Source organism: Amblyomma mixtum, chromosome 7 (genome assembly GCF_055824585.1).
Source record: "Amblyomma mixtum isolate Tamu chromosome 7, ASM5582458v1, whole genome shotgun sequence".
Lineage (NCBI taxonomy): Eukaryota > Metazoa > Arthropoda > Arachnida > Ixodida > Ixodidae > Amblyomma > Amblyomma mixtum.
Genome location: NC_143018.1, coordinates 63,804,561 through 63,831,930, shown reverse-complemented (window position 1 = coordinate 63,831,930; position 27,370 = coordinate 63,804,561). Strand labels below are relative to the sequence as shown.

The following is a 27,370-nucleotide window of genomic DNA, read 5'->3' as shown; positions in this document are numbered from 1 at the left end:
CTGCGGAGTCCCCAGCCATGACTTACGCCGCAGCAGTGCGCCATCCTGCACCTCGACGACGGGACCCAAGCCCCTATCGCCCTCAGCCAGCTGCGCTGGACCGCCGCCCTCTCGCCGCAACCCGCCCGTCCTACGAGCGTCGCACACAGCCGAGGAAATGCGACGAGTGGAGAACTCCCGACCAGCGCCGCCCACTATGCTTCCACTGTGGCGAAGCCGGTCACATTCTCCGGTACTGCCCATATAGGAGAAGGGGTATTCGACGGTATTCTTACGACGCCCCACGACCCCGACCTGGCCAGAGACCAGCCGACATCAAAGAGTTTTTGCGTCGGGAAGAATGCCCATCGCCGAGCCGCCTATCACGTTCCCCGTCGCCATCGTCTTCGCGCTTTGTATCTCCTAGCCGAGGTTACGCCGTGCGTGGACGCTCCCCCAGCCCCCGAAAGTTAAACTGAATAAAGCAGCCTCTCGAGGTGAGGTTGCTTCTGAGCGGAAGAACTGAGATCCTCCATCGACGAAAAACACAGGACTATGCCTCAAATACGACGAGAACTACGACGACCCATACGACGACGACCCATACGACGACGACCCCTACGACGACGACCCCTACGACGACGACCCCTACGACGACGACCCCTACGACGACGGCCCCTACGACGACGGCCTCTACGATGATGACAACTACGACTGCGACGACAACTACGACTGCGACGACAACTACGACTGCGACGACAACTACGACTGCGACGAAAACTACGACTGCGACGACAACTACGACGACGCCGACAACTGCGACGACGGCGACAACTGCGACGCATCGAAAACTGCGACGACGTTGACAACTGCCGACAAGTGCGATGACGACGACAGCTACGACGACGAAAACTACGACACCACCGACGGCGACGACACGGCCAGATTTGAAGCTTTTTCCGCTGCCCTTAAACCTTATTATGAACGCTAACGGACTCGAAGTTAGCATTCTTCGTGTTTATTTTCAATTTAAAGCATCGAGGCGATGCTTCTCTGAGAGGGGGGTAATGCAACGTATCATATTAGTGTCCGTTCGTTCCTGCAAGGCCGCAGAAAAGGGGTGCTATCATTTTTGTTCGTGACGGGAGAAGCGACCGGACTAATCTCGATTGATCCCAGCCATGAAGAGCTGTATCTACGTGTTTCCAGATTACTCTAGATGATCTCGACCTGTTATCTCGAAGTTTCCTTGCCGGCTTTAAATTGAACGATGCCGCGAGCAGAAGGCATTCGTAGTTCGACGATTGACGAGCACGCTTGTTGCTTACGCCGCCACCGAGTGATTCAGTTCTTTTGCGGGCGCAAGTCAGCCCAAATAAAGAGCTTCGTTTGCAAGTCTTTCTGGTGTCTTCCTGACCGCTGGACTGCCGTCACTACAACGTGACAATATCCACATTCGTCCAGTCAATCGTGTCATCGACATTATTAATGCGTCATTAGAACACGTATATTATTTACCGAGACCGCCACTTTCCCTCTGAAAATGTAGGTTGCTAGAGTAGCAGTCTTATACAAGAAATGAGATAAAAACAATTTTGGGAACTGTAGATCAATCAGTAGTTTGCCTGTCTTGTTAAAAGTGCGAGAGAAACTTATTCTCAAACGAGCTGGAAACTTTTTCAATAAACGCGGTATAATCGCCGACTGCCAATATGGCTTCAAGAAGGCCGTTCATCAGAACTTGCTCTTCTACACCAGAATGAATATATATTAAAGAACAGTGAAAATAGAGAACTTGTTTAGGAAATTTTTTAGGTAAGGAAATCTTTTAACTGCACAAATCATAGCACACTGTTTCAAAAGCTTGAATATCAAGGAATAAGGCGAAAACCACGACTTTTAATTATTTCTTATTTAGGACTCAGAAAACAGTGCGTCTAAATAAATGAATAGAAAATCAATTCCTAGAACAGCCTCCTGCGGGGTTCCCCATGAGAATATCTAGCGACTGTTGCTAATTCATCTATATATTAATGATATAATAAGTGTGGATACCAGTGACAGGTTCATAGTTAACACTGGCGATACAAGTTTGTTTTTATCTGGCGATACTAATAGCGTTAACAAGGAATGCGAATATGCTCTTAGAGAAAATAAAAATATGGTGTGGTAAAAGTCTTCTCTACGTAAATGCCGTAAAACCTAAAGCAATACTTTTTCACCGAAAACACAGAATGTGCAGTGATCTCCTTCCCTTATTTTATAACTATGAAGAGATTGAAATATTAAGGTCATTTGGTCACTTGGCGTAATATTCACCAAAAATATGTTGTGGGATGACCACACAACCTATGTAGCTTTAAAAGCAGCCAAAGCCATCGGATTTTTGACTCGTTTAAGAAGTTGTCTCCTGAAAAAAGTAAAAATTGCTTTATGACGCATTGTTTCGCAAACATTTAAACTACTGCCCATTAGTTTCGGGCGCCGCTGCATATACCAGACTAAAAAAAAAGTCAGCTGTCCTTGAAAAGCGGGCTCTCGGAATTGTTTATAACCATACAATACACACTCCACTAAAGACTTCTTTTCCAGGAATAAGCTTATCAACATTTCCAATCTTAATGCTTATAGACTTCTGCGCACGTGTGACGTACAAAAGCGAAAACGCACGGTAAATATATCGGACTTTGCCTACTTTCAGTTATTTTAATGTACATATCCGAGCCACTAGAATCTACACTGGGTATTGCTGCCCACGTGAACACAATATGGGCGTCAAAATGTTGCATTGCAGCTTAAAAAGTACTGCTACAGGGACAGGAAAGGAGGTACATTTGGAGATTGTTTTGGGTTAGATAGTAATCTTAACTTTATGCAGCACGCCTTTCATGAAACACAAGTTAATGAAGAGTTCATGAATGCTATGTCAGCTGGGCCAAAAAGGGTATTTTCCTCGTTGGCGTTGCATAAGGGCGACGGCACACTACCCCTAACGAAACGCGAATACGATTCCGTATAGAGTCTCGCAATCTATTTTTTATCTTTGTTTTAGTTTGGAAGGGACCTCTGCAAGGCGGTTACACCGACTTTCAAACCCTCGGGGACACTACATTCCCTCTGCATTCGATTCCATCCCGAATGTCCATTCGCCACTGTAGCCGATAGCGCACATCGCTCGCCCTGCGTGGCGATGCATACAATCCGCTCAATAGTTGGTACAGTCGGCCAGAAAAGGTGTGTTCAAGGATTGAGAACCCCTGTCAAGAGACTACATCGGTGCCCAGTAACACTCTGCGAGATACCTGTACCTTTTCAATCTACATAAATGTCCGGAGGAATTATTTCGGCGACGTCGTTTTCCACGTTAAGTACAGTCAGCTGAAACTCTCTTTCATGCACAAGTCGGGGCATGTCGCCCAGTGACGGCTGTTGCAGGCACGCAACTGTACGCAGGAATCTAACGAAATATGGACTTTACGCTCCAATGTGACACATGGTTTATATGGGCGAAGTCGTAGAGGAGGGCAACTGAATAATTTGTACCACATGGGGTTTTTAACGTGCCTACACTCCACTCAGCACCCAGGTTTTTTCGTATTCAGACTCCATCCAAATGCTGCCGCCGCTGCCAACATCCGATTTGGCCACTTGGGATAAGTAGTCCAATGCAGAAACCTGTTAGCATGCGCGATGAGTCCAACCACATGAAGACTTCGAGCTGAAGTTACCTGTTAGTGAAGTTGTGCCTTTAAATAATAGAAGGAGAAAATACCAGCCACCCCGTTACTTACACGCCCATCTGGAAGTCGGCCCAATCGGAGAAGCCGCTGTACTATTCCGCGTGGCTTTATACGTATGCACGAGTTCGTCTAAGCGACACAGGCACCCCCTACAGTCGCTCACTCGTGCGCGCACACATATTACGTATCCGAAATGCGACAGGCCAAATATATGCGACAGACAGGCTGCACTATTGCTAGTGTTACTGAGAATCAAGCGCTGTCATTGAAGTGATTGCTGTTTATCCAAGTCATTTACAAGGTACAGGAATTCAAGCAAGCTTTAACACCGGTCGCCGCTGGACACCCCCTTCATTCTTCAGGCCTAATAATAAAGACATGGGCATGATAACAAGACGAATCTATCCTACTCAGATCGTTCTCGCCATTCGTCATTAACTCAAGCAGCGACACGCTCGTGCTAATAATGGAATCAGCCTTTCGTCGAGGCGGGGAATAAGGATTTGTAGCGCCAACATTTCGGCACGCGCAATGAAGATGAAGCGGTTGCCACGTGCAGTAGAGAACGCTCTGGACGCTGCCGCCGCTGCTCTGCCGCTATCATCTCTCCGGCAGCCTTCAAATAAACGTGGCCGCAGTAGCCTCCTGGGTGACCTCCACATCGACCTTCTACTGCGGGGTCAGACGGCGAACCGCCCCTTCTTCATCAGCGGCGTTCCACGATGGCGTACTGGCAGGACCCAAGCTTCCACCCGCCGCTTCAGGTGTTCCGGCCCTAGGGTGTTGGCGGGTGGTTTGCTCAGTTCGAGGCTGCGTTGTACATGAACGGCATCACTATGCAGCCGTTCAAACACGCTGTCCTCTGAGATATCCTCGCGCCCGACCTTCTGCGCCGACTCGCCTGCTCTGCCTTGGGCTGCCGGCCATACGATGATCTGCGTGCGGCCGTCTCAACTGGCGCACTTCGGCGCCTACTATGTTCTGTTGCCGCTGTACGACGCAGTGGACCCGCTTTCGATGTCGCCAGCCTCTGGCCCTCCGCCTGCCGCACTCGCGCCCACGCCTTCATCAGAACCTGGCTCGCCTCAGCAGCCTCTCGCCGCCACTCCTGCCCAGCGCCTCTGGCCCGGCCGTCCCTCTCGACAATACAACCGCTCTCCAGGCCTCTACTGCGAAGTTGAAGCCACGGCCGGCCCGCTGGCTTCACACCCCCAGCCCCTCTAAAAATCCGCACAGCCACAATCGTCATCAGGAGCAGGAAGCGAAGGCGAACCCGATGACAGCAGTAACAAGCATGGCGGTTGCCTCCAGCCCCACTTCGCCTGAAAAGAATCGTGACCCAATGCCAGCGCCTGATCTCAAGACTGACCAGACCGCTAATGTGGGCCCCTCTTGCTCCCCGTCGGTGTTCAAAGCAGCCTGACGCCACTAGCTCGGCCGCCAGCTCAAGCGCTTTCCTGGTGAGCCCCCATCTGTCCTACCTATCGCGAGGCGCGCCTGCATACCCCATCGGAGCCCTGTCGCTAATAATGCGCAACCCGCAACGCTTACCACGGCTCCCTGGGCATCTCTGGGCTTCGCATGTCACTGCCTCCGCGACGGACGAGACAGCCACCGAAGGTGGCGGCATGCTTACGACATGGACGCGTTTGGGCGGGCCCCATCCAACACCGCCTGTGGTCGGAGCGCAAGCGTGTCCTGTTGCCTCCGACGCTCACGTGCTGGACTTGTGCCCTCCTCCTCCAACCAACGCTGCCTGCTACCGAAACGGTCGCCACTTTCCCATCAGATCACCGCTGCCTGTTGGTCGCTCCGCCTTCGCCTGCCTTGCCGTTGCTTCGCCGCCTCGAGCGCATGCGCCATCGCAGCTGCGCTTCTACCGTTCCTCCTACCACAAGTGGCACCTTTTACCAACGGCTGTGGTGACGCACTTCAGTCGCCCACAAATCTGGACGTGGTCCATCTTGAGACCAACCTCGAGCGCACTGTCAGCAGCCCCCCCCCCACCCCCCAGTGGGCCTGAACACTAGTTCCCAACCATCCCGTCGACGCTTTATGGGTGACATTTCATGCCTGCTGCCTCTGAAATCACCGTCCCCTTTCTGCTTCCATCGCCCTTTGCGAAGCAGCCAGGCTCGACCGTCTGAGCTTTGTTGTCCCGCACGACGGCCTTCCCGGACTACCGATCTGACTGGCCGGCCTTTACTTGACTGTTTATATTTTATGGCGAAAGCAATACTATGCCAGGTCTAACCGCTCGTCGCGTGGTCCGTGGACCCCCTGCTCTTCGAGGAACCGCCGTCGCGGATAACAGAAGGTGTGACGTCAGCCTCTTTAATGCTATGGTGACGCGTGACGTCAGCTTGCTCTCTCCACCGCAGCCAGGAGCAGCCGGTCGTGCCGCGCTCCTTGAGGAGTCTCGCCAAAGAACTCACCAACGAAGAGTCCCTATCTGAATTTAGTTGCTCTACTGCTTCTGAAGAGTTTAACAGTAAGGCGACAGCCAAGCCAGCTAGGAAGAATGCAATAAAGAAGTTACAACGTGCCAAAGAAACGGAAGAGCAACGAGAAGAACGACTGCGGAAACGACGAGAAGCCGAAGCAGCTAAACGAGCTGTATCCAATAAAGAAGCTGAGATTAGGCAAGATAAACGGAATGAAGCCAAGCGGAACAACGTGCCCAGGCAACACAGGAACAAGAAGAACGTATGCGAAAACGACGATTATCAGAAGCAGCTAAGCAAGCTAAACTTTCGCAACCAACCGGGTGTAACCAGAGTTAAACCACATAAATTTTTCTCTCGTTCAACCCTCTCCTTTCGTGTTTACTGTACTTTTCGCACAAACTCATCGTTCGCATTCGGTGGCGGCCACTGTAGCGCCACCGTTTCGTCGCGCGCAATAGAGACGAAGCAGTGGCCACGCGAATAGAGAACGCTCAGGACCTCGGCCTCAGTCGGACGCTTCCGCCGCTGCTCTGCCGCTATCATCTATCGTGCAGCCTTTAAATCAACGTGGCCGCGGTCGCCAACTGGACGACCAGGCGTGTAGAAAAAGCTGTGGACCTCGACCTCAGTCGGACGCTGCCAACGCTGCTCTGCCACTGTCATCTATCCGTCAGCCTTCAAATAAACCTGACCGCGGTCGCCTACTGGACGACCACGCGTGTAGAGAAAGCTCTGGACCTCGGCCTCAGCCGGACGCTGCCGCCGCTTCTCTGCCGCTGTCATTTCTCCGTCAGCCTTCAAAAAAACGCGACCACGGTCACCTACTGGACGACCACGCGTGTAGAAAAAGCTCTGGACCTCGGCCTCAGTCGGACGCTGCCGCCGCTGCTCTACCGCTGTCATCTCTCCGTTAGCCTTCAGATAAACGTGACCACAGTCGCCTACTGGACGACCACGAGTGTAGAGAAAGCTCTGTACCTCGGCCTCAATCGGACGCTGCCGCCGCTTCTCTGCCGCTGTCATTTCTCCTTTAGCCTTCAAAAAAAACGCGACCACGGTCACCTACTGGACGACCACGCGTGGAGAAAAAGCTCTGGACCTCGGCCTCAGTCGGACGCTGCCGCCGCTGCTCTACCGCTGTCATCTCTCCGTTAGCCTTCAAATAAAGTGACCGCGGTCGCCTACTGGACGACCGCGCGTGTAGAGAAAGCTCTGGACCTCGGCCTCAGTCGGACGCTGCCGCCGCTGTTCTGCCGCTGCCATCTCTCCGTCAGCCTTCAAATAAACGTGACCGCGGTCGCCTACTGGACGACCACGCGTGTAGACAAAACTCTGGACCTCGGCCTCAGTCGGACGCTGCCGCCGCTTCTCTGCCGCTGTCATCTCTCCGTCAGCCTTCAAATAAACGTTACCGCAGTCGCCTACTGGACGACCAAGCGTGTAGAGAAAGCTCTGGACCTCGGCCTCAGTCGGACGCTGCCGCCGCTGCTCTGCCGCTGTCATCTCTCCGTCAGCCTTTAAAAAAAACGTGACCGCGGTCGCCTGCTGGACGACCGCGCGTGTAGAGAAAGCTGTGGGCCTCGGCCTCAGTCGGACGCTGCCGCCGCTGCTCTGCCGCTGTCATCTCTCCGTCAGCCTTAAAAAAAAACGTGACCGCGGTCGCCTGCTGGACGACCGCGCGTGTAGAGAACGCTCTGGACCTCGGCCTCGGTCGGACGCTGCCGCCGCTGCTCTGCCGTTGTCATCTCTCCGTCAGCCTTCAAAAAAAACGTGACCGCGGTCGCCTACTGGACGACCACGCGTGTAGAGAAAGCTGTGGACCTCGGCCTCAGTCGGACGCTGCCGCCGCTGCTCTGCCGCTGTCATCTCTTCGTCAGCCTTCAAATAAACGTGACCGCGGTCGCCTACTGGACTACCACGCGTGTAGAGAAAGCTATGGACCTCGGCCTCAGTCGGACGCTGCCGCCGCTGCTCTGCCGCTGTCATCTCTCTGTCAGCCTTCAAAAAAAACGTGACCGCGGTCGTCTACTGGACGACCGCGCGTGTAGAGAAAGCTCTGGACCTCGGCCTCAGTCGCACGCTGCCGCGACTGGTCTGCCGCTGTCATCTCTCCGTCTGCCATCCAATAAACGTGACCGCAGTCGCCTGCTGGACGACCACGCGTGTAGAGAAAGCTCTGGACCTCGGCCTCAGTCGGACGCTGCCGCCGCTGCTCTGCCGCTGTCATCTCTCCGTCAGCCTTCAAATAAACGTGACCGCGGTCGCCTACTGGACGACCACGCGAGTAGAGAAAGCTCTGGACCTCGGCCTCAGTCGGACGCTGCCGCCGCTGCTCTGCCGCTGTCATCTCTCCATCAGCCTTAAAAAAAAAACGCGACCGCGGTCGCCTACTGGACGACCACGCGTGTAGAGAAAGCTCTGGACCTAGTCCTCAGTTAGACGCTGCGGCCGCTGCTCTGCCGCTGTCATCTCTCCGTCAGCTTTCAAATAAACGTGACCGCGGTCCTCTCCTCGGCGACCTTTACATTCACCTTCTACGGATTCAATACATACAAAACAAAAACGACGTTACATTACTCCACCTTTGCAGTCTTAATTTCAACTGCACCTCTGCATTCGTGCATCACGAATGGCGGCGTTCGCGCGGAATTGCATTGTGCTTGAATGAAGGTACTTCTCCATAGCTTGGGAGGAAGTCCGCGTGATTGCACCTAGCACTGCAGTTGACTGACTAGTACAAGTTGAGTTTACGTGAGTGCCTCGACGGATAAATGTGCCAAGTACATGGAAACTCACCTGTAGTAGCAACAAGGGCTGACGTGCTCAGTAAGGTACCCGAGCGCCTCAACAGGTACTGCACACGTGTCGTTTTCTGGCTTGAGACCTCCACCTTGTAGGTGTATCGTCCCTTGCCTACGAACTGACAGAAGAAGCCGGTGTATTCGCCGTCATTTTCGATATAGTCGGGGTCTGGAAAAGGTTCAGGAATCGCACATGATGAAGGATTTAAAGAAAGCGAGGTAGGGGTAGGAAGAAGGATGGAAAGAAAGAGAGAGAGAGAGAGGAGGGGGGAAGGATGGAGATAAAGCGAGAGCGTGGAAGGAAGAAGGATGAAAAGAAAGCCAGAGAGCGGAAGGAAGAAGTATGGAAGAAAGCGCAAGAGCGGATGTAAGAAGGATCGAAAAAAGCAAGACAGCGGAAGGAACAAGGATTGGTGGAAACACGACAGTGGAGGAAAGAACGATGGAAAGAAAGCGAGAATGTGAAAGGAACAAAGAGAGAGAAAGCAGGAAGGAACTAATGAGATAGAGCAAAAAGAAAAGAAAAGTAGGAAAAAAGGCAGGAGGACACCAACACAGGAAACATCCACGTAACTGACGCAACGGTGTTTTTTTGGTGGATCAGAATATTCAGTTACTTTGGTTATCTCAATAAACCACAAAATGTAACTCCGGCTTTCCAGAATCAGTTGCTAGATATTTAAAAGAAACATTTGACATGAAAAGAAGAAATTCGATAGTCTTGTATTGCTTCTTTATCGCGTTTTTTGATATTTCGCTAGGATAATACTCCCTTCAAGTTTACATATAGGGAAAGTTCAGGTATTCGGTAATCAGTTCAACTTTCTTGTGTGCCTCACCACAAAGAAGAGAGACAAAAAGACGCGGTACATGTTCCGAGCACAGCAATTGTTAGTCCAGCTTTTTAGCCGTTGATAGCGTTACGCAGTGGAAGAGGGCCGAATGTTTCTTACTATACTAGCAATAGCTCTTACCTACTCCGTCGTCCTTAAGGCGGATTTTTATCGCCTGTTGATCGTTCGTCGGGCGGTGAACTATGGCGGTGACCACGGCATCCAGAACCGGCTTCCAGCCCTTCTTGACCTTGACCCAGAACTTCGCATGGTTATACTTTTTCACTTCAGTTCTCGGCATCCTGCAGTCGATTTGTAACGGTTCGTCGTTTTTTGCTCTTGGTTCGGTCTCCACCCCGACGTTGACCTTCATTGGGGCCGGGCTGGGACTCGTCACGTGCAGTGTCCAGGTTCCAACCTTGTAGGCACGAAAAAAGTGTCGTAAGCCTTTGTAATTTTCTTTGCTTTGTAATGCTAGGGAGATTTTTTTTTTCTTAGAGGGCGCTTTCACGGCGGACCTATTATCCTGGGACATTTTTTCTGGGGAGTTTATGAGCAAGTGTTGCATATTAAGTACACACCCCGACAGAGTTGACGAAGAAAACTGCACATTATCTGCACCTGTCAACACCCTACAAAGAACGCTAGGTGTAGAAATGGAAGAAAAAATGGCGGACACAAAAGGCTGGCGCGGACAAAAATTCCCGCGCCAGCCTCGTGGATGCGGCCTGCACTTGCGTGGGCGGCGAACGCAGCGTAGGCCAAGCTGGCTTGGAGAGGGACAGGTATTCACAGGTGGCAGCTAGGAAGTCTGGAGGCTATGGAGAGGAAGGGAACAAGTAAACACCTAAAAAGGAGATCGAAGTCAGAGCCAACAGATGGACAGAAAGAAAGTTCCTCAGTGACACCAGGAGGCAGCGAAGTTAGGAGGGAGGGAGAGAGAACACCCAGATGCTTATCGCTGGTGGCTCAAACATGAGGTCGTGTGCAGGATATACAAGGTGTCTCACCCAAGACGTAATATAATTTTAAATTTTTTTCTTTTTGAGTTGGAAGAGCGATTTTTCAGCATACCATTGTCAGCGGTATAGTATATTAGAATGCAACTAAGACGGGCTAACAGAATCCTGGTTAACTAGTGTTGAGTTCTCAACTCTAACTATTATCGTTAGGCTTCTTAATTACTGAGAGGCGTGTATACCACCGTAAGGAATATCTATACATGTTTTTAGAATTTCTAAAACGCGCTAACCATCGGCGCTGTGACCCACCAAGTTTTGTCTGCATCGCGACAAAATACATGCGCTTTTGCGAAGCTTGCAGGCAAAGCAACCTCTACAGTGACGTAACTAGAGAATTGGCCAAAATTTGTTGGGCCACAGCGCGGAGGGGAGACGCATTTTCGAAATTCTAAATAGTGATATTTATATTACTAACGGTGGGGTACACGCCTTTCAATAAACAAGGAGCCTAACAATAATACTTAAAAAACTAACTATTCAATACTAGTTACCTAGCCTGCTACATAGCACGTATAAGCTGTATTGTGGTGTACTACATCACTGATAATCGTAACTCGAAAAAAGCGCTCTTCTAAGGGGAAAGCCTGTTTTTAAAAATTTTGTAAAGTCAAGTGAAACACTCTACATAATGCAGCAGTTAAATGGAGACAGGCGAGTATCAGTCGTCTTCTTCGCAGAATGTGGCAGTTAATGTGGTAATTGTACCAGCGGGACTGAATGATGTCCTCACCACTGACACTACACAATTGGTGGAAAGATTAGCGAAGAAAGTTAACTATAGCAAGCAACAGCACAGTACGAGCAGATCGTGGTGTGCACACTGCATTACCGGAGGGGCTAGGAAGCTACGAACAGGCTGACAAGGATTTGGTTGGTGCTAATCGGGAGATAAAGAAGTCAAGCCTGGAGAAAGGTTTCGAAGTCGAATAAATAAACAGGGATGTGCGTGGAACAGGTGTTGGTTCTGACGAGGTGGCATTAATATCAGTGGAAGGGTAGAAAGGCGGGGATTGTGTAAGTAGGATTAGCTGGCGGCGAATAAGAAAGGGTAATAATGAAGGCTGAGCCCAGCAAAGTAGCCACTCAGAGGACAAGAAAGAAAACTATAAAAAGGAATTCTAGCCAACCAATCAGTTATATAAACAAAGTAAGGGGTAGAAAGGGAGCAAAATGGTTGGAAATGGAACAGCAGTTAAAGGACGATAAAATAGTGTTAGTAAATAGTGGACGATAAAATAGCGTGCGTGTGTGTGCGCGCGTGTGTATGTGTGTGTGTGTGTGTGTGTGTGTGTGTGTGTGTGTGTGTGTGTGTGTGTGTGTGTGTGTGTGTGTGTGTGTGTGTGTGTGTGTGTGTGTGTGTGTGTGTGTGTGTGTGTGGGTGTGTGTGTGTGTCTCGTCTGGGTGCGTGCGTGTTCAAACCTGCCCACAAATAAAACCCCTCTTTACCAGTAATTGAATTTGACTACTATAACTATGAAAATTCTCCACCACCTTGATTTAAGTAGTATCCTTACCTATCCACTTGATGCGAAGTCCAATGCGAATAGCACGTTTATCCTACTTCACTTTCATTCTTGAATTTAGACTCCATATTTGTCAAGCCTACTAACAACTGCCATTAAGCACGAATACCCAACACCATCGTCATCATCATCAGCAGCAGCAGCCTAACTACGTCCACTGCAGTGCAAAGGCTTTTCCCATGTCTCTCCAATTAACCCTGATTTTTACCAGCTGCGGAAAACATGTCACCGCAAATTTCTTAATATTATCCGCCCATCTCACTTTCTGCCGCCCTCTGCTACGCTTGCCCTGCCTTGTAGTCGAGTGCGCTACTCTTCCCTTCGATTACCATCGGTTACCTTCCCTTCGGAATACATGGCCTGCCCAAGCCCATTTGTTCCTCTTGAGTCCGATTAGGATGTCATTAATCCGCGATTGTTCCCTTACTCACTCTGCCTGCTTCCAGTCTCTTAACGTTACACCCATCATTTTTGTTTCCATAGCTGCCTTCGGTGCCCTTAACTTAAGCTGAACCCTCTTTATTAACCTCCACGTTTCTGCCCCATAGTTTAGTACCGGTAAGATACAGCTGTTGCATACTTTTCTCTTGCAGGACATTGGTAAACTGCGATTCATGATCTGATCTGAGATAACCTTCCATGTCCGCTCCACCCCATTCTTATTCTTCCAGTTGTTTCCCTCTCAAGAGCCGGATCAGCGGTCACTACCTGCACTAAGTAGACATTCTCTAACTACTTCCAGCACCTGGCTACCAATTGTGAAGTGCTGTTCCCTTGCTAGACTGATGAAAAATGCTTTGGTTTTCTGCATGTGAATTGTTAGCGCCACCGCTCTGCTTTGCGTGTTTAAATCATTGATCATGCTTTGCAGTTCATGTCCTCAGTGACTTAGCAACGAATCGAGAATTACTTAGGTGTTCTTCATTTACTCTTATCTCTTATTGTTCCCTTTTCAGGCCCTGGAATACCTTCTTTAAACAGGCGGTGAATAGCATTGGCGAGATTGTCTCCCTGCCAGACACCTTACTTTACTGAAATTTTATTCCTGACATTATGAAGGACTGTGGTAGCTGTGCAATCATTACAGATATCTTCCAATATTTTCACATAACACTCTCTAATGCCCTGATTCTGCAATGCCGGCATGACAACTGAGGCTGCCATTGGGTCAAATGCGTTCTCGTGATCAATAAACGCTGTATATAGGGATTTATTATATTCTACTCAGTTCTCTATCACCTGATTGATAACGGGAATAGGCTCTATTGTCGAGTATTTTTCACGAAAGCCTGGTTGATACTTTGATTGATTGAAGTCTGAAGTTGTCGTGACTCTATTAGCGATTACTTTACTTTATACATTGTAGGGAACGGACAGTAAGCTGATCGGTCTTTAATTATTCAAGTCCCTGACGTCCCTTTCTTATGAATTAAGATAACGTTAGCATTCTTCCAAGTTCCCAGTACGGTCGAAGTCAAAAGTCATTGCTTACACAGGTGTCACAAAATTCGTCCCACTTTTGAAGCAAAGAAAATAAACAGCGCTGCGCGGACGCATCTCGGCAGCGAGGGTCGTAAAACGGTGGAGTAGGAAACCCCTGGAGAGCGACTAGCCTTGTGTTTGTGTGGCTTCCCCCTCCACCACGGCTCGCCGGAGGGAACGAGTAAGCCACGACGTCGATTTTTCTAGAGTGTCGGAGCCGCTTCTAGGCGATGCTGACGGAAAGCGCCTTGCGTGCGCTAAGGCATGTCCCCCTCCTCTTCGCTCGCACATCGGCGACGGCGCCCTGCCAGAAATTACGAGAAGCTCCACGAAGTGACTCCCGGCTTGTGACCATCGAGGACGCGCGGCCGGCGCGAGAAGGAAAAGGAGACTGCACGGCCGACACTCCTGATGTGCGCGCCTACTTTGGCGCGTAGAACAAACAGACATGGACCAAGCCTATATAAGTAGGGCGTTGACCGCTGTCAATTTAATCCGAGCCGCCGTCTAAGCTCCAGAGAAGCGCGCCCGTTCGACTCCCGGGAGAACACCACTCGCCCAGCCACGGACCAACGAGGCAGCTTGCGCCAGTCTGCGGGACGGCATCGTAGTGGACCTCTGGTCGTCGGACTGTCGCAGTGCCCGGTGAACAAATTGTGTTTTGTTTGATTGCCTCTCTCTCTTGTGTTAGTGCACTTTAGGGGCAATATTTACATTGTATTCTAATATCTCTCGAGTGTAAATTTGCACGAGTCGCATTGTTTTGGTAATCACTTTGTAAGTGTTTGTACTAGTGATCGTGAAATCGTCTGTAAAGTCTCTTAGCTCTGCAAACAGTTTTTTTTTGTGAACCTTTGGCTGCGACCCATTCTTTGGCTTGCGACCGGCGAAAGCTGTGCACCAAACGACCAAAAACTTCTTCTCACTTCGCAGCTGGTCTCCGCTGAGCTTGCTACGCTGAGTCGAGGGAATCTCTCAGTCCCAGACCATTACCCCCACACGCTCTAAGGGTGTCTGGGAACTTCACGATAAAACTGCGCGAAGTTGGGTGACAACAGGGTGACCCTAACATAGTAATTCACAATAAACTAACAAAACATCCCCATTCTCAAAACAGATACAAGACTATTTCCGCATTTACCGATGGTAACCACCTCAAACTCTTAGACCACCTTGACATAAGCCTTCTATATCACAAACGTAGCTTCAAACATTTCTCAAAACAACAACGACCCATATAGAATTAATTGACGCAACAAAGCTTACAACCACACAATTCGCAGCCGAAACATAGAGCATTCCACTCAATGTCCCCAATGTCCACTCAAATGTCCCCAATGCCGCAAGAGATAGAAACAAGAGCTACGATTATAAATTATCATTATCCCTCCATCTCCTTGAAATTCATTATCTGCCCACCAGTAAAGAACATACTGAAGGCTAGCCTTCCCATCATGCTGATTACATCTCCTAATTTTATACTTGCTGGAGTTACTATATCTCCAAAAAATATTATATATCTCCTCATTTTATTATTATTATTATATCTATTAGTTATAATTATTGTTAAGGTGCTATTCTACTAATATTATTGTAAGTATATCTCCTAGAGTTATTATTTTCCTTCAGTAAGCAATAACTCCGTTCACAATCATTCCAATAGCTTCGACTTCAGCACTACAAAAAAAATTTCTTTTTTCATTTTTATTTCCTTTACTGCTATGCGAAATTCCTTTTTATTATTTGTAACTTTTTACTTCATATTGTATTAAGCCCGTTATACTTAGTTGGACAGGCTGGAACACCATTCTTTTTCCAATTCTTTTTCTTAGCTCCCCCTTAGTATTAATATTAGTCGGTGGACCACCGTACGTGACATGAGAAGGCAATTTGGAAGAAATCTCACCGGCAACATGTGGCTGTGTGTTCTACGTTCTTCTAACTTATGTTTAGTATCTAAATTATTACTTATTTAGTTTAAATTAAAGCAGTAGCAAAACGAAACGTTGGATTCCAGATTTTTTTACGCGGCCTATAAGACTGAAAGAAAAACAAAATATTCGAAGTCCCACAATGCCGTTTTAAATAGAATCATCATGGCATCCATCCATACATTGGCACATATATGCAGTAGTGATGGGCTGCTTGGTCGTATTATAGGCGCCTTCTAAAATGTCAGGAGCCTACATTGGGAATTAACCGGCCACTTACCATTGCTGGACTCGGTATGGCGATGGCTAATTCGTCCCCGCTCGCAGTTTCCTGGCAACCCTGGCACGGCTTCCTGCTGGGGTCGATGAGGCTGGCGTGGATTCGCATGTTACCGGGGCTGTTTCGCTTCACGTGCTCCACTGTCGAGTTACCGACGGCGGCGTCCACTTGGAACTGCCTCTCAAGCGAACTCGTGAACTCTTCGTCGGCATCCAGCAGCTGTTGCGGAAAGAAAACGCCGCGCAGCATGAACTGAACGCAGTCAACCTCGGAAGTGGAAGTAGACGTCACGCATAAATGAAGAAAAAAGGAGGAAGGAAAACTAGGTGCAGTGAAGGTCGGCGTATATTCTGTACAGGTGGACACGAGAAATTCATCTGTTAGAAGCCGACGGTAACTTTGTTCCTTACACCCGTCAACAAAACAAAGAAGTTTCAAACGCTCGTTTTCGTCTTTAGCTCCACGCTGGATCGCTCTTACTTCGGAAACAGCCAATTCATTTAACGTCTTCGGGGTGTATAGCTGCAACAGCCATACGTTAAGGAACACGGTACAGTCGAGCACCGAAAGGCTCAGGGTTGTAGAGGCCTCTACCAGAAAATTCTTGATTTCCCGAACGTTTACAGATCAAGAATCGTTGTGAAAAGTAAATTTGATGCGTGAATGCAAAAAAAACGAACAAATGATTACTCACTTCATAAAGTTGTTTACAATATTTGATGTCCATTATTAGCATGAAGAGACAAAACTAACGAAGCTGAATGTGAAGGAGCAAATTATGGAGATAAAGTACGGTGATCAGATAACTGCAGTGATTTTCTAAACTCCCAAGCTAAACAATGCAAACATTCCAATTGCTGTCATGCACCCCTCGTCTAGTTCGTTAGCTCAAGGCAACGCAAATGATTGCTGTGCGTCAAAAGCGTCCAAAGTACTAAGAAACCTCAGTCTACCAGCGTTCTGGCACAAGCTCTATAGCCCTTGGAGGCGTGCAGCTCCTTGACTACAGCTGTAGATGATAATAATTATAGTATAGGGAGCTCTTCCACTGGTACGACACGACGCCGGTGCCAGTGCGCACGCATCGATGGCGCCACATTTCTGCACGTGGCGCTCAACCTAGGGGTGACCGCGCAAGGGCACTGGAGACAACAAAGAAGAGCGGTGGCGCCCTGTGCAATTTGTTTCGCACAAAGGAACACATCATCATCATCAGCGTGACTATGCCCACTGCAAGGCAAATTCCTCTCCCATGTCTCCAAATAACCCTGTTCTTTGCCAGTTGGAGCCACCGTATCCCTGCAAACTTCTTAACCTCATCCGCCCACTTAACTTTGGGCCGCCGCCCGCCCCGCTTGCCTTCTCTTGGAATCCACTCCGTTATTAAGGATAACGGAGTGCTTTCGACTAGGATGACATCAAACCACGTTTGTTACCTCACCCACTCCGCCCGCTTCCGATGCCTTAACGTTACAACGTTGCATCTATCATATTTCTTTCCATAGCTGGCTGCGTGTCCTTAACGAATGCTGAACCCTCTTTGTTAACTTCCACGTTTCTGCCCTGTAGGTGAGTACTGGTAAGACACAAGTGTTGTATACTTTTCTCTTGGGCATTATAGGTAAACTGCCATTCATGATCTGAAAGAACCTGCCATATGCTCTCCACCATATTCTTATTCTTCTTGTTATTTCCCTCTCATGATCCGGATCAGCGGCCACTATCTGCTCTAAGTAGACTTATTCTCTTACTATTTCCAGCAGCTCGCTACAAATTGTGAACTACAGTTCCCTTGCTAGACTCTTGAACATTACTTTGGTTTCTTCATGCTAATTTTTAGCGCCACCGTTCTGCTCTGCATGTCCAACTCATTGGTCAAACTTTCCAATTCATGCCCGAGTGACTTAGCAAGGCTATGTCATCAGCGAATAGAAAATTACTTAGGTGCTCTCCATTAACTCTTATCCCCAGTTGTTCCCATTCCAGGCCCCGGAATTATTCCTGTAAAGAGGCGGTGAATAGCATGGGTGAGATCATGCCTCCATCCTTGACACCTTCCGTTATTGGTATTCAACTGCTGACTTTATGAAGGACCATGGTAGCTTTGCAGTCGTTAAGAATATCTTCCGGTATTTTCACATAAAACTCTTCCGCACCCTGATTCCGCAATGCACGCATGACAGCTGAGGTTTCCACTGAGTCAAATGCTCTCTAGTAATCCAAGAATGCTATATATAGGGGTTGGTTATATTCTTCGAATTTCTCTATCACCTGAATAATAGCGTGAATATAGTCTACTGTGGAGTATCTTTTACGAAAGCCTGCATGATATTTTGGTTGATGGATGTCTAAGGTTGTCGTGACTCTCTTAGCGATTGCCTTAGTAAATGCCTTTTAGGCAATGGACAGTTAGCTTGACCAAATGTTCAGGGGAACCCCCCAAGGTGGAGTAGATTTGTAATAAAGGAGTAATTACTCATTGACGTCCACCCGAGCGCAGCTATACGGCTACAAAGGAAAGCTACACAGCTTTCTCAGAAACTTCGTAGTTAAAGAAAAATTCCTCCTGGTCCGGGGTTCGAACCCGGGACCACCGCTTCACCGGAGCAGTCGCTCTACCAATTGAGCTAACCGGGACGGCAAGCTTATGGTAGGGCGAGAGCGAATTGATCAATAACTCGAAGTGGGAACAGTGTTGACCAAATGTTTAGGGGAATCCCCCAAGGTGGAGTAGATTTGTAATAAGGGAGTAATTACTCATTGACGTCCACCCGAGCGCAGCCATACGGCTACAAAGGAAAGCTACACAGCTTTCTCAGAAACTTCGTAGTTAAAGAAAAATTCGTCCTGGTCCGGGGTTCGAACCCGGGACCACCGCTTCACCGGGGCAGTCGCTCCACCAATTGAGCTAACCGGGACGGCAAGCTTATGGTAGGGCGAGAGCGAATTGATCAATAACTCGAAGTGGGGACAGTGTTGGCCAAATGTTTAGGGAAATCCCCCAAGGTGGAGTAGATTTGTAATAAGGGAGTAAAGAGAAGGAGGAAGTAAAGAAAGCCTTAGGAGCAATGCAAAGAGGGAAAGCAGCTGGTGGGGATCAGGTAACAGCAGATTTGCTGAAGGACGGAGGAGAGATTGTGCTACAAAAACTAGCCACCCTGTATACGCAATGCCTTGGGACCTCGAGAGTGCCAGAAGCTTGGAAGAACACTAACATTATCTTAATTCATAAGAAAGGAGACGTCAAGAACTTGAAGAATAACAGACCGATCAGCTTATTGTCCGTTGCCTACAAGGTATTTACTAAGGTAATCGCTAATAGATTCAGGACAACCTTGAACTTTAGTCAACCAAATGATCAGGCAGGCTTTCGTAAAGGATACTCGACAATACACCACATTCACACTATCAATCAGGTGATAGAGAAATGCGCAGAATATAACCAACCCCTATATATAGCCTTCATTGATTACGAGAAAGCATTCGACTCAGTGGAAACCTCAGCTGTCATGCAGGTATTGCGGAATCAGGGTGTGGAAGAATGCTATGTGAAAATGTTGGAAGATATTTATAACGATTGCACAGCTACTATAGTTCTCCATAAAGTCAGCAATAAAATTCCAATACGGAAAGGTGTCAGGCAGGGAGACACGATCTCGCCAATGCTCTTCACTGCCTGCTTACAGGAGGTATTCCGAGGACTGGAATGGGAAGAGTTGGGGATAAGAGTTAATGGAGAATACCTGAGTAATTTGCGATTCGCTGATGACATTGCCTTGCTAAGCCACTCAGGACAAGAACTGCAAAGCATGATCAATCAGCTAGAGAGGCAGAGCAGAACGGTGGGGCTAAGAATTAACATGCAGAAAAACAAAGTAATGTTCAATAGCCTTGCAAGGGAACAGCAGTTCGTAATTGTTAGAGAGGTGCTGGAAGTAGTAAGAGAATATGTCTACTTAGGGCAGGTAGTGACCGCAGATCCGGATCATGAGAGGGAAATAACTACAAGAATAAGAATGGGGTGGAGCGCGTATGGCATGTTCTCTCAGGTCATGAATGGTAGCTTACCAATATCCCTGAAGAGAAAAGTATATAACAGCTGTATCCTACCGGTACTCACCTATGGGGCAGAAACGTGGAGGCTAACAAATTGGGTTCAGCTTAAGTTAAGAACAACGCAGCGAGCAATGGAAAGGAAAATGATAGGTGTAACGTTAAGAGATCGGAAGAGGGCAAAGTGGGTGAGGGAACAAACGTGGGTTAATGACATCCTAGTTGAAATCAAGAGGAAGAAGTGGGCTTGGGCAGGGCATGTAATGCGAAGGCAAGATAACCGCTGGTCCTTAAGGATAACGGAGTGGATTCGAAGAGAAAGCAAACGTAGCAGGGGACGGCAGAAAGTTAGGTGGGCGGATGAGATTAAGAAGTTTGCGGGGATACAGTGGCGGCAACTAGCAATGGACAGGGTTAATTGGAGAGACATGGGAGAGGCCTTTGCCCTGCAGTGGGTGTAGTCAGGCTGATGATGATGATGATGATACTCATTGACGTCCACCCGAGCGCAGCCATACGGCTACAAAGAAAAGCTACACAGCTTTCTCAGAAACTTCGTAGTTAAAGAAAAATTCGTCCTGGTCCGGGGTTCGAAGCCGGAACCACCGCTTCACCGGAGCAGTTTTTTTTTCTTTAACTACGAAGTTTCTGAGAAAGCTGTGTAGCTTTCCTTTGTAGCCGTATGGCTGCGCTCGGGTGGACGTCAATGAGTGACAGTAAGCTTAACGCTCTGTAATTTTTCAAATCCCTGATGTCCACTTTCTTATGAATGAAGAAAACGTTAGCCTTCTTCCAAGCTTGCAGTGTGCTCGAGGTCTCAATGCACTGCGTATATAAGGTGGCCCCATCACTGTAATTCATAATAAACTAACAAAACACGCTCATTTTCAAAACACACACTAGACAATTTGCACATTTACGAACGGAAAGCACCTCAAATTCTGAGACCCTCTTCGGATCACAAACATAGCTTTAAAGCTTTCACAAAACAACAGTCACCCATATAGAAAATAAGTCACGCAACAAAGGTTACAACTACACAGTTCTCAGCCAGAACATGTAGCATTAATAGCACTCATCATTACGCCGTGTCAAAGGAAATGGGGAGACACTTAATATTTTCTTAAATTTACCTGCCCAGGTCAGCCTCCGCTCAAATATCCGCAATGCCGCAAGAGACTGAAGCAGTGGCTAAGCTCTCAACCATCTTTTTCCCTCCTTTTTGAAGTTCATCTGCTCACCGGTAGCCGACATACCGATGTCCGGCCATCTCATCATGCGTATTATAACTCCTAAATTTGTTATATATATATATATATACTTGTTAAATAATATTATTATATCTATTAATTATTATTTTAAGGTACTATTATACTAATGTTATTATTAGTATTGCTCGTACAGTTATTATTCACCTTTATTAGACAATAACTCCCCTCAAACGCCATTCGAATAGCTTCGGCTCCAAGAGTGCAAATAATTTCTCTTTTTCTATTTATATTTTCTTTTATGCTAAGCGAAATTCTTTTTTATTATTTGTTACTCTTCTGCTTCATATTGTTTTAAGCCCGTTATACTTAGTGGAACAGGTTGGACGCAGTTTTTTTCTAATACTTTTTCTTATTCCCATCTAAGTATTATTAATAGTGGGTAGAGCACCGTACGCGACATGAGGAGGCAAATTGGAACAAATCCCACCCGTAACATGTGGCTCTCGTTTCTTTTACGTTCTTCTGATTAATTTAGTATCTAAAGTTATTACCGATTTCGTTTTCTCGCATAAATTAAAACAGTAACAAGAAAAAACGTTGCACTTAAGCATTTTTCCGCTGCCTAGAAGACTGAGAGAACAACAAATATTCGAAGCCCCACAGTACCGTTTAATAGAATGCTGATTTCATGCATGCATCCTTTGGCACATATACGCCGCAGTGATGGGCAATTAAATGTGTCTCCTTCCAGAAGTCAAACTGGTCAGGAGTCTATCCTATGAATGAGCCGGCCACTTACCATTGCCGGACTCGGTACGGTGATGGCTATTTCCTGCCCGCTCACCGTTTCCTGGCAACCTTGGCACGGCTTCCTGCTGGGACCGATGAGGCTGGCGTGGATTCGCGTGTTATATGGGCTGTTTCGCTTCACGTACACCACCGTCGAGTTGCCGACGGCGGCGTCCACTTGGAACTTCCTCTCAAGTAAACTCGTGAACTCTTCGTCTACATCAAGCAACTGTTGCGAGAAGAAGTCACCGCGCAGCATTAACTGAATGCAGTCAGCCTCAGCCGTGCAAGTAGAGCTCATGCGTAAATGAAGGAAAATTGAGGAACGAAAAGAAGGTGCAGCAAAGGTTGGCGTGTATTCTGTAGATGTGGGCACGAGAAAACCGTCTGTTAGAAGCCGACGGCAAATTTGTTTCCTGCGCCCGTCGACAGAACAAAACTTTCAAATGTTCGTCTTCGTGATTAGCACCACGCTGGATCACTCTTACTTCAAAAACAGCCAATTCATTTAACGCCTTCGGCGCGTATAGCTGCAACATGCATACGTTCAGGAACATGGTACAGTCGAGCACCAAAAGGCATAGGGTTGTAGAGGCCTGTACATGGAAATTATCGATTTCGCGAACGTTTACAGATCAGGAATTGTTGTGAAAAGTAATTTTGATGCGTGACTACAAAAAAAGAAAAAATGATTACTCTCTTCACAAAGTGGCTTACCTTATTGATGTTCGATTAGCATGAAGAGACAAAACTAATGAGGCTGAATAAGAAACAGCAAATTATGGAAATAAAGTACAGTGACCAGCAGTGACGCTGCTTTTCTAAACTGTGAAGCCAAGCAATGCAAGCATTCCGACTGCTGTCATGCACCCCTCACGTTGTTCCTCAGCTCTAGGACAGGAAATAATTGCTGTGCGTCAAAAGCGCCCGAAATCCTAAGAAATCCCAGTCTACTACCGTTCTGGCTACAGCTCTATGGTCTTTGGAGGCGTGCAGCTCCTTGGCTCTAGATGAGAATAGTTGTAGTATAAGGAGCACTGCCACTGCTACGGCACAAAGTCAGTGCCAGTGCGCACGCAACGATGGCGCCAGGGGCGCGATTACGAGTTGCTCAAAATCGTCTCAATCGGAAAGTGTCTCAAAAAGTGTCTCATTTGCCCCGTTCCTATTGGTCGGTCGTGACCAGCGGCCATATTGGTTTTTTGCGTCACCGGTCGACGTCAGAAGTGCGCCAGAAGTGGTGACGTTGCTTGCCTAATTATGCGAGCCGATTGAGACGATTTTTTGAGACTAGAACGAGTGGTCTCAAACCGCTCGAGACAGAAAATGGCGGTTGTTTACATGGCCGGTGGCCGCGCGAGCAGCGGTGTAAGAGGGTGCATGAAGACGGTTTTGACGTGCCGGACGAGTTGTTTCGACGTTTTGACATAGGAAGGAGCATAATGGCTGTGCGACGAACTCGGCGTTGAACTTGGAGGTGTGCGGGTGAGTGCGCGGTCAGTGGAGCGGCAAGTGCCTGTGCGCGCCTTCGCCGCCGGTGGGTTTCAAGACACCGTAGGAAATGAAGTAAACGTCGGCGTAGCCCAACCGACTGTGCAAGTGTTTGCGGTGAGTTGCGGAGACCACTGTCAAAGTTAAGTCGCAGAAGGTGCGCGCTTTCCGGCGAGACCCCTCAAGACAAGGCGGCGGCGAAGGTGGACTTCCTTCGCATAAACTTTCGCCACCGCAGTATCCCCGGCGGCGTCATCCGAGCATCATCCGAACGGAACGGCACCACCAACACGAATATCAAGTGCTTAACCCGAAGCGGGCGGCATGAGTTGGTTACGAGGCTTCCGGGAAGAGTGATTGTTGCCGCAGTGACCGGGCGTGCCGGCTCTTAATTCCCGCAGTGAGATTGCAAGCTCCCATCAGCTGCACCGGTCTGCTTCCGTATGTCGGCAGTTGCTGCAGTGTGATTATTCATGGTCGCCGGGTATTTTCTGAACAAAAATAAATATAATCACGCATCGCCCTTGGAGCACATTTGCCATCGATAGCAGCAAGGTGAGTTCACACTGGCGAGTCGCGGAGGTCGCGCGACAGGCTTAAATCGATTTATTACGCTCCCTCCCCGCTTTACATGTGCTTCGCAAACCGTAACTAATTGACCGAAATCGGTCGCCTAGAATACTAGCGCGACGATTGCAACTCGCCAGTGTGAACTTGCCTTGAAGCTGCCTTCGCCGGTTTTCGAGCCAAGCGCTCCTTCCAAATTGTTCTCGGCAGACTCGTAGCAATCACTGCCTTTAAACAGATTTTTCCGCGCACTTAAGACGTCTGAGCAGTACTTTGATTCTGCGTAATGTGTAAAAAAAGAGGACAGCCGTCGAATCAGCTGATTTTTTTTCTGGCTGCCATGTTTACGATGGCTGAATATGTGCGTGGAGGGATAAGGCTGAATCGGTTGAATCAGGCGGCAGCTCACGCCGCCTAGCCGCCGCTACCGACGCTTTTCCAGCGTCAGCGCACCCTCGCGGCAGCAAAAGTGACTGAAGAGCAAACTTAATTGCAAAATTGAGGACGCTTCTTCTTTTGCTTCATGTCGTTGAGTTTGAAACATAGTTTGTTAGCGAAATAAAACATTCTTCAGATAATTAACTGCGTGTTTACAGCGAAACTTTAGTATACGGTCCCTTATTGCGCAACTAAATGCTTCCTGGGTGGAACCCTACTATTAGACACCACAACCTCGCTGCTAATTGGTTGATTCCGCCGTCAACAACTCGCGGTGTCGTCATTTTGACGTCAGAGTCTCAAAATTGAGACAAAAACTCGTAATCGCGCCCCAGGTTTCTGCACGTCGCGGCCAGGGGTGACCGCTCATGGGCACTGGAGACCGTTAGCAGCAGGAGCGGCAGCGCCCTCTGCGATTCGCTGCGCAGAGGCGCGTCATAATACTACGTGTAGGCCTCAGCTGCATGAAATGGAATATGTTGTTAGCGCGACTGCAGCACGATAATTAGTTAGGTTCGTATTTTTGTTTTCAAAACATGAAATCCCTAACATGGTGTCTCTTGTACTTTTCCGTGTCCGATATTTCTTGCCTGTTCATCCGCGTCTATCCTGATTCGAGGACGCGCAGTTATCGGCCAACCACTCTTTTGCACTTCGCGCTTTAATACATTGTCTTCCGTAAGAGCTCGCCTGGACAAAATACGTCTAAGCCGTTTCTGGAGAACCGCATCTAAAGACCTACGTGACAGCTACCAAGAATCCACAGGCCTCTAAGGGAGCTCTGCTAAAAGAAGTGCCACGAGGATATATGGGGTACGGATTGCAGGGTTGCCCTACTGTGTCGAGAACAACAAGAAGCTGCCGACAGGTTTTTCCAGTTGTATTTTTACAGGCGCGTGATCCCTTTGATGGTGTTTCAAGATCGAGGCAGAATAAATCAGTAATCTGTTTTTGCGTGCATGAGCTAAATGTTCCTGTTTGCATTGCTCGCAGCTATACAAGTGCCCCACTACTGAGACCACGATCAAACTGTGCGGGCCACCTGATCTACCGTACCGTGTGGATTCGCACAGAGTTGTCGGCCTCTGTCGTCGTTGAAGAAACGAAGGCACTCTTGAGCTGACGTCGCATGTTTCCCCGGAGTTCACTGAAGCCGAACGCCTTCCCGCCCGTCTTTGTGGCGAGAGTCTCGAGGTTTCCGTCTGCACTCTGCACCAGCGCCAGGGTGCTGACCACCACCTTTGCCGCTACAATCTCTGGCAGCACATCTTTGATGAATGGAGCTTCATTCTCTTTCCCGTCAGATACAAGTACGATGAATGCGCCTTCTGGCGTTTCAGTGTCGTTTCCTAGGTGCTGAAAATAAATATTAAGCGGTGGATAACTTTACAAAGCCTGCTCTGACTGACGTCAACAGTTGTCAGTATAATAAAGGGCGGAGTTCTGGAGCATTGCTATTAATAGGTGCTCTGCGGTCGCATGTGCTTATCAAAAATTGTTTTTGTAACTCGTTTTTATGTGACGTGTTTTTGCACATATGGAGCTCATATGGCGCCCAGCTGCAATGCAAGGCCTGGGCACTGCAGGCATGCCTGACCAATACGCTCTCGGTTCGGCGACTCACTTCCTTGCTACGTGGCCGCCAAGAATAGGAACAGGTATAGAACAAAACTCTCTGAGGTGCACCAGTTCTGGAAGCAATGTGTCTGGAAAACAATGGCAGGGCGGCGGTCTGGAACAATGGCTTGGAAAATCAATGAAGCCTGGATATCAGAAACAGCAACGAACCAACTAAGCTTGAATGCAGCAAGTAAAAATTTCGCTGCTGTTTTTACTAATGATATGCAATACATTATCACACATGCATTGTCAATGCAGGGACAATATTACTCAGACGCTCAGTTTAATGGTCCTATTGCTCAAATATTTAGGGGAATCCCCCAAGGTGGAGTAGATTTGTAGTAAGGGAGCAATTACTTACTGACATCCACCCAAGCGCAGCCAAACGGCTACAAAATAAAGCTATACAGGTTTCTAAGAAACTTCGCAATTAAAGAAACATTCCTCCTGGTCCGGGTCCGAACCCGGGACCATCGCTTCACCGGGGCAGTCTCTCTACTAACTGAGCTAATCGGGACGGCAAGCATATGGTAGTGTGAGAGCACATTTAACAATAAGTCGAATTGGAAACAGTGCTGGTAAAACTTTTTCTTTAACTGCGAAGTTTCTGAGAAATCTGTATAGCTTTCTTTTGTAGCCGCTTGGCTGCGCTTGGGTGGATGTCAATGAGTAATTACTCCCTTATTACAAATCTACTCCACCTTCGGGGATTCCCCTAAACATTTGATCAGCACTGTTCCCATTTCGAGTTATTGATCAATTCGCTGTCGCTATGCCATAAGCTTGCGTCCCTGTTAGCTCAATTGGCAGAGCGACCACTCCCGTGAAGCGGTGGTCCCGGGTTCGAACCCTGGACCAGGACGAATTTTTCTATAACTGTGAAGTTTCTGAGAAAGCTGTGTAGCTTTCCTTTGTAGCCGTTTGGCTGCGCTTGTGTTGATGTCAATGAGTAATTGCTCCCTTTTTAATGTTCCTATGTTCCCACTTCAAGCTAATGCTTTATGCTACTGCGGCATGATCGGTTTCGTCTACACACGGTGCAGACTCTCGGTTGCACCACTCCACTTTATGTTCCAGGCTACTGGCTGAACCGCTTGAAGACACAATGAATTTGTTCAGTTGAGAAAACTGTTCGCTTGGTGGGGGTGGAAGCCCTTGTTTCC

At 48.2% G+C, this 27,370-nt stretch overlaps 1 protein-coding gene across 1 annotated transcript in view; it reads right to left on the bottom strand.

Moving 5' to 3' along the window:
- LOC149336297 (calcium-activated chloride channel regulator 1-like) overlaps window positions 1–27,370 on the bottom strand; it is a 147,228-nt gene that overhangs the window by 16,800 nt on the left and 103,058 nt on the right. The window contains exons 9-13 of the mRNA XM_089552808.1: window positions 25,644–25,943; window positions 22,147–22,320; window positions 16,039–16,257; window positions 9,942–10,218; window positions 8,963–9,086 (exon numbers count right to left, since the gene is read on the bottom strand). Coding sequence (XP_089408934.1) covers window positions 8,963–9,086; window positions 9,942–10,218; window positions 16,039–16,257; window positions 22,147–22,320; window positions 25,644–25,943 — 1,094 coding nt within the window. The remainder of the gene's footprint in view (window positions 1–8,962; window positions 9,087–9,941; window positions 10,219–16,038; window positions 16,258–22,146; window positions 22,321–25,643; window positions 25,944–27,370) is intronic.